Source organism: Tarenaya hassleriana, unplaced genomic scaffold (assembly GCF_000463585.1).
Source record: "Tarenaya hassleriana unplaced genomic scaffold, ASM46358v1 Cleome1, whole genome shotgun sequence".
NCBI lineage: Eukaryota > Viridiplantae > Streptophyta > Magnoliopsida > Brassicales > Cleomaceae > Tarenaya > Tarenaya hassleriana.
This window is the reverse complement of record NW_010960187.1, coordinates 11,334,192-11,341,933: the sequence shown is the minus strand read 5'-3', so window position 1 is coordinate 11,341,933 and position 7,742 is coordinate 11,334,192. Positions and strand designations below refer to the sequence as shown.

At 39.0% G+C, this 7,742-nt stretch overlaps 1 protein-coding gene across 1 annotated transcript in view; it reads left to right on the top strand.

Moving 5' to 3' along the window:
- LOC104825909 overlaps positions 1 to 2,205 on the top strand; it is a 6,835-nt gene extending 4,630 nt beyond the window's left edge. The window contains exons 6-9 of the mRNA XM_010558341.1: positions 309 to 555; positions 613 to 620; positions 1,725 to 1,928; positions 1,996 to 2,205. Of these exons, the coding sequence (XP_010556643.1) occupies positions 309 to 555; positions 613 to 620; positions 1,725 to 1,928; positions 1,996 to 2,205 (669 nt within the window). The remainder of the gene's footprint in view (positions 1 to 308; positions 556 to 612; positions 621 to 1,724; positions 1,929 to 1,995) is intronic.
- Positions 2,206 to 7,742: the final 5,537 nt, after the last annotated feature.

Below are 7,742 nucleotides of genomic sequence, written 5' to 3'. Positions count from 1 at the left end.
AAGACTATATAGTGCTTCCAATAACCGAATCTCCAAATCTGCAAGGACTATATAGTGCTTCCAATAACTACATGGTACCCGATGCTACAAATAACCATACAAGTCTCATAGGTTATTCGCTAAGAGGAGACCCCGGTAATTTCGTTTCTCTTTATATTCTTGTTTATGATTCTTGTCCTATTGACGTCATTCCCCAATTTGAATCCGAAAAAGGGGTTTTGCAACTGAAATGTTTTTACAAACATCTCGGGAAGAACACTTGTTGCACTAATATATTTGCTGCCCTAGGTTATGTATGTGATTTGCAGGTGTTCCAAACTCAGGAGGAGAACGTTTGCATGGAGAAAAAGACAGAAAACACGAGCATCCTCCCAGCGCAAAGGTCGCATAAAATGCCTAGTCCTAACCACGGACTCATGGATATAAATAGGGATAAACCTTTTGAACGGAAAAAGGTCCGCTACGACAACCAGGGCCTCACAAAGGATAAACCCTTCGAATGGGGAAACGCTCGAAAGAAAGTGCTTGGAATTTTCGAAGCACACCAAGACCAAGGTGAGTATGACATAACTTATATTTTTACTAATGCTGACATGGCCCCATTTGATGTAGGCAAAACAGTTTCGAGGACGAAACCTCCAGAAGAGGGAGGGAATGATGAGGACCTCGGAATCCCGAGCAATACATCAAACTATATCTTGGAGGTAAAGGAACACATGGAGCTAATGATAGTTTGGAACGGGAGCACGGAGCTAGGAGCTCAACGAAATAGCTTGGAGCTTAAGCAATGCTTGGAAGATGCACATTACAACAATGAAAGGCTACAAGGAGATACACGATCAAACCTTCAAGAATCAAGAAGCAATTGTGAGCTAAATACATCTCAAATTAGAGGACCAAAGACAGAGAATCACGAGCATCATCTTGACCCAAACCACCTCTCATGTGTGCCAAATCTCGAGCTCCTTGTGTTAACGTCATTGCATCCATCAATCACGCCTTGAACGCATCTCGGAATGGAGCTACACACCTTCCTTGTTTTGGATCAGCTAAGGCACGAAACTTCTCCATATTACAAGTTTAATTTGCTTCATTCCCAAGTCATTCAAGCAAAGGAAGCTTCTTGAGTCACAAGTCAATTCCCAACAGATAGTTTCTACCAACCACCACATTTAATACAAGAGGCTCCACCTATCTTGCATGACATTTACCATTAATGTTATTTCTTTTGTTTTGCCTTTAAATATGAGTTGTAAGATATCATTTGGATCAGATTTTTGAAGATGAATTAAGTAATTTCGAGCTTGTCTCAAACTCTTGTTGGTGTGTCCGACATTCTTTCGGTTTGTCCGAGAAATCCTGTCTTGGTTTGTCCGAGGCTTGTCTTGATTTGTCCGAGACCCTATCCTTCGTTCTCCATCCATCTCTTGACTACGATTCGAATTCGAGAGCCTCTACAAGTGTCGGTGATCGGATCAAAGTCCCACACCCCTATCCCCTTCGGTCCTTCTCCAACCGTCGTTCGAATTCGAGTGCCTCCACGAGAGTGCCGGTGATCGTTCACGGATTATCTCCATCTCCTCCGTGCGTATATCACCCGACCCACACTGCAGGACGGAGATCATTTGCCCGAGTCGCCCATGAGATAGTAAGTAAATAAAAATTTAATTTAAATTTTTTTTGAATTTTTTTTGAATTTTTTTAATTAAATTTTTTGGGTGCAGACGCAGAAGGAAGGTGAAGAACCTATTGCGTTGCGATTGCTGCAGGAGACTCACCGTCGAGCTGACGGTACTTATATCAGCGATCGCGTTCAGGAAATCGAGGATGCGATTCAACCAAAGATCACCGATCGTCTCTCCCAGTTAGAGGAGAGTTGTGGATCGACCCAACTTTTACCAGCAGAAATCAACAGTCTCTATCTGGAGGTAAATTTATATTGATGTAATTTTTTTATTAAATTATTTTAATTGACGTATACTTTTTATTTCGTAGGTTGTCCAACCGGATGCCAAAGGACGTATATACGGCGTCGGTGCAATGGCGACTCAGTTGGGTGATGGTCATCCGGATGCAACATCGATCGGTCACCACATCTCACTCACTAAGGAGGTCGAGCTGTTGAAGAAAAAGATTCAAGAGTTCGAGGACGATCGCAGGAAGATTGCCAGACTTAAGGAAGCTGAGGCACGGATTGCGCGTTAAGAGACGCTTTTCGCCCAGCTATTTCCTCCTCATGACGACCCACAAACAGAGATGTCGTTCAACCCATTTCTGACTCCTCAGTCCAGAGTCGGATCTGAGCCCGGAGTCGGACCTTCTACGACACCGGCGGACCAAACAACCGGATCAGACAATCCGGAAAACTTTTTTGTTTAGGGTTTAATTTGTTTTTAATAAATTCTTTTTATTTAATAAATACTTTTTAATTTTAAATAAATACTTTTTATTTAATAAATACTTTTATATTTTAAATAAATATTTTTATTTTATATTTTTTAAATTATTTTTTAAAATTTAATTTAATTTAAATAATTATTATTTATTAATAATTTTTAAAAAAAATTATATAATAGATTTGCAACAGAGTGCGACCGATTAATCTGTCGCTAAACAGCGACAGAAACGACAACTTCCACGACAACTACATTGCGACCGAATACCTACCGATATATTTTGTCGTTATGTTGCGATAGATACCTACTCCTATTTCTGTCGCAATATGCGACAGATCTGGATTCATCGATTTGCGACAGATTACCTACCGCTCCATCTGTCGCAAATTTACAACAGAATCACGACCACACAGATTTTGCGACAACGATTTAGCGACCGATCAATATTTGTCGTAATCTGTCGCAAATTTGTTTTCCTGGCAGATTCTTCTTCATGTTGCGACAAATATTTCTGTCGCAAATTATTGTTTTTCTTGTAGTGAGAAAATATAGGAAATACAAGTCCCGTAGTTCAATTACAAAACCCGTACATGATATTGCTTCTCTCAAGTCGTCACGCCCTGCTGCGCTACTCGTACTCCTCGGGATTCCGGTCATCCCGTTCCCAACGAGAACGGTGATAAAACAATGACATACAAAAAAATATACAAGTAATGATAACGCGTAATTATATCACATCAATCGTATCAGATCCGTATGGAGTCCACCATAGGGTTTAGCCATAAACTAGTCAAGTCAGCATGACTAGGAGCGCCTCACACGCCCGTCAAGTCCATGACGTTGGCCGTCGTGTCGCACACGACTTCATTACAATCAATCCCGTATGGAGTCCACCATACGGTTTAGCCCTCATCTCTAGTCAAGTCAGCATGACTAGGAGCGTCTCACACGCCCGTCACCCGCGTGACGTTTGCCGTCGCGTCGCACACAACTTTAACATAATAAATACCGTATGGAATCCACTATAGGGTACAACCCGTATGGAATCTACCATAGGGTTTAGCTTGTATGGAATCCACCATAAGGTTTAGCCCTAAACCCTAGTCAAGTCTCATGACTAGGAGCGTCTCCCACGCCCGTCATCCATGTGACGTTGGCCGTCGCGTCACACACGACTATAACATAATACATACCGTATGGAATCCACCATAGGGTACAGCCCGTGTGCATACAATCCCATAGTACAATCCCGCGTCTCACGGTGTTTGGTCCCAACCGACACACCGTTTAACGCCATGCATTTCTACCCCAAACAATCATGCACGAGACACTCTCGTATTTCGCACCCTCACCATCTTGATCCTTTTTGGTTTTCCTTAATTCATTTTCCATGTCTGGTCTGCCCCTGACCACTGCTGTTCAGATCCCGACCAAGACGTGTCGTTCGTTCTCGGCCCATTTCTTCGGTTCAACGTGGAATTTCTCTTTTTCCAGGTCTGGTCCGACGGACTGACTTTTGGTCAGCCCCGGACCAGTTCTCGTCTTTTTTTTTTCGCCCCGTTTCTCCTTGGTCCGTCGGTGATTTTGGCTTCTGGGCACATCTGGTCCGGCGGACTGACTTTTGGTCAGCCCCGGACCAGGACTTTTTCTCACTTGGTCCGTCTCCTTCTTCGTTGGCCAACCAGACCATTTTTGGTCAAAAACAGGCTTGGTCCGCCAGACCAGATTCTGGTCCGGGTCAAACCAAGCTTCTTCCCCTCGGTCTGGCGGACTAAAACAATTTTCCGTACTTGGTCCGGAGATGACCAGTTCCTGGCCCGGAGCTGACCACGACTCTCCAATTTCCAGTTTTTTTTCAGTTTTCATTTGCTCATATCTCCTTCGTTTCTCAACCAAATCGAGTACCGTTTGTTTCTAAATTCACATTGAAATGTTCTCTTTCAAGCTCAAACAACCAATCATTGAAATATCATGGTCACACGATGAAAACGAGAGTACACAGAAGCAACTCAAGCCACTCACCTTGTTCTTGAGCTTTGGTGAGCTTTGTCCCAGTTTTGGTGAGCTCCACACGACGTGAGAAGCTCCAAGTCACGTCTGGGCACGCCCTCTTGGTCTCCCTGAGCTCATTTCTCTCCCTTTCTCCTCTTTTCTCTCCCTTTCTCTCTCTTTCTCCTCTCTCCTTTGTTCTGTCCGAAATGGCTATGTGTGGAGGTACCTTTTCTCGTATTTAGCCTCCTTTTTTCTTTATTTTTGTTGTGTATACATGCAATATCATCTAATGTAATATTCTTCATGGGAATAAAGCGAATTTAGTATATTCAACCCCTAATTCATCTTCTTTCTCTTTCTCTAAGTCCTACCTCACTCGGCCATAGATTCCGAGTTTCCCCATCACGTTTTCTCCTTCACTCAATCATTCAAACACTCTTTTCTATAAAAAATTTTACCGAGACCCTTACAGAATATTGAAACTGTCCTTACATATCAACACGAGACCTTTCAGAATGTTTTGTTCTCACTCGCACATATGTCGAGAAATGCTTTGCAGTAGGTCACTCATCTTTAGATTGTTCCAGAGCGAACAAGGTTAACTTTTGAGTTCTCTCAGGATAGGTAATAAAAAAGGTATCTTTATCTTGTTGATATGAGTATTTCAATCAATTCTTTTAAGTTATCATTGACTGTGTAGTCCTATACCTACATAGCTCTCGGATCTCTCTCATTCTGATGCATTCGATTCATTCCTGTACCCCTCTGGCATAGTGATCTTCGGAGAGCCATTCTTTATCTGTGCCACTTGCATCGACGATCACTCACAACCCTCGTAATAGCTCGGGATACCACATAAACCATATACAAGGCTTAAATTGTTAGAAATAAAATGAAGGTGGCATTTCCAAATATTAAAAAAACATGAGGGGTGTTTTTAGGATAAAATGAAGGTGTCATTCCCAAATATTGAAATGTAACAATGTTCGACAATTACAATGAAATTACAAAGACCTTTCGTAAAGCGGGAGGCAAATATGTAATCGGAGATTTCAAAGGCATGACAATTCGTTTAATCGGTCATAAGAAAAGAGGAAAGCAATATGAACTCTCTATCTGAGATGAGGTTGTTGCCGGACTTATAGTTGATAAATTGTCGTAAACTACAGTTGCAAGAAATATCATTGTACAACTTCAAATTCAAATCTTCAATCAATTAGAGAATGGAACCGTGTTTTAAGATGAATCAGGTTTCCATAAAGGCATTCAACATCATGGTGATGGGAAGCCATTGATTAAAAGATCGCATGTTATTATGTGTGAGTATTATGTTTATCATCTACAAACACGGATAAATGAGGGCAACATCTAATAAGGTCATGGCATGTAATCTAAAAGTATATTGTTAATGATAAAAATCTAACAAAACTTTCTGTGGATATTAAAATCACAAAGATCTAATGACAAATTTCATCAAGAATATATAAACAAAAACGATAAACGCATACTTGAATCTGTCGTTATATTGACACAAAATTAATTGGTTGTAGTCTTCTGTATCTTTCCGCACTTTTAGACTTACGACTAAATGGGAGAGGCATAAGAATATTTTGTTTTTTCTAGTATGTATGTTCGAGGGATCACTACCATTTATAGATTTAACTATCTCATATTTTCTAAAACGCTCATTAAGTCATAGGAAATTACCATAGGAAATTACATTTGGTATTTGAATATTAGCTCCTAAACTTTATCGCAATTATGGTTTAGGCGCATTTCATAATTGATCACAATTATACCTCATTAATAGCTTAACGTTATATAATCCATATTTTAGATCAAATATTGAATCATATTAATTGAGAATATTTATGAAATATTCTAACAGTTGATGCTTACACAACCATTGAGCAACAATGGTTACGTACATTTAGAACAATCAAATAAAACTACGACGAAGGAAAAGTTAATTTTTGTGTTTACGGATTTTTTGTCAATTTTTTAAAAATGTAGGTATTTTATTTTTAAATATAATAAATACATAGTTTAATAGGATAACAAAAATATAGAGTTAAAATTGAGACGAAGAAAAAGTACAAGGTTTTTAATAGATTTTTTCCAAAAATAAATATTCAATATAAACCGAATATTACTATTAATTCGAATATTTGATTTTACAAACACATTAAAAATCATACGGAAGTGAATTACGAACGTGAATTCTTTGGATGCTGGTGATCATACGGGTTTTATATAGACTTATTAATGTCATACACATCGGTTTGGCACATATTCTAGGCATTTTAGGACGTTAGTTGGCTACAATTTTGGCCCTTTTCCTTCAATATTTTGCAAGCTGACATTTACGGGAATTCAAAAGAATGCAATTTGGAGATCCAAAAAAACTCAGAGAATTCAGGTGGATTACTCGTCTAAATGAGCGAGCCCTAAAAATATGCTGGAACAAAACGGGCAACCTACTGAACAAAACAGGCGACCTATTGCAATAAATGAGCGACTGCTTGAAATGTTGATGATGAAGCCGAAGAGCGGGTGCCTGAAAGATCAAGGAAGAAGAAAAAAAATGAGTGCTCGCCTAACTTAGATGAGCGGGCGCCTGAAAATGATACTTCAGCATTTGGCCAAAAATAGAAAAGTCTGTTTGAGAGGAGAAAAAATCTAGTTTTGCTTTTCATCAAAGGGAAAGGGGCGGAGAGTGAAAGAGGACTTGGAACACTTTCAAATAATCATCCTTGGAGAAGAAGTTGAGCTTGGGAAGCAAGGGAGAGGGATTTGGAGAAGAAGAAAGATCACACCTCACCATTGAAGAACATTTAAACAAGAACGATAAACACATACTTGAATTTGTCATCACATTTGCACAAAATTAACTGGTTATAGTGTTCTGTATCTTTACACACTTTTATATTTACAATCAAATGGGAGAAGTGTAAGAATATTTTGTGTTTTTCGTAGTACGTATGATCAAGAGACAACTACCATTTATAGATTTAACTATCTCATATTTTTTAAAACGTCCATCAAAATCATAGAAAATTACTTTTGGTATCCACATATTAGCTTCTAACTTTACCGAAATTATGATTTTGGTGGATTTATGCCTCATTAATAGCTTATTATTACAGAATCCATAATTTAAATGAAATATTGAATCATACTAAATGGGAATATTTATAAAATATTCTAACAGTCGATGCTTACACTACCATAGAACAACAACGGTTACAGTATATTTAGAACAAACAGACAAAACTACTAGCAGAATTATATAGCAATGTTTGTAACTCTGTGAATGAGGAGAGTCTAATGCAAATAAATTAGGAAGGAGAATAA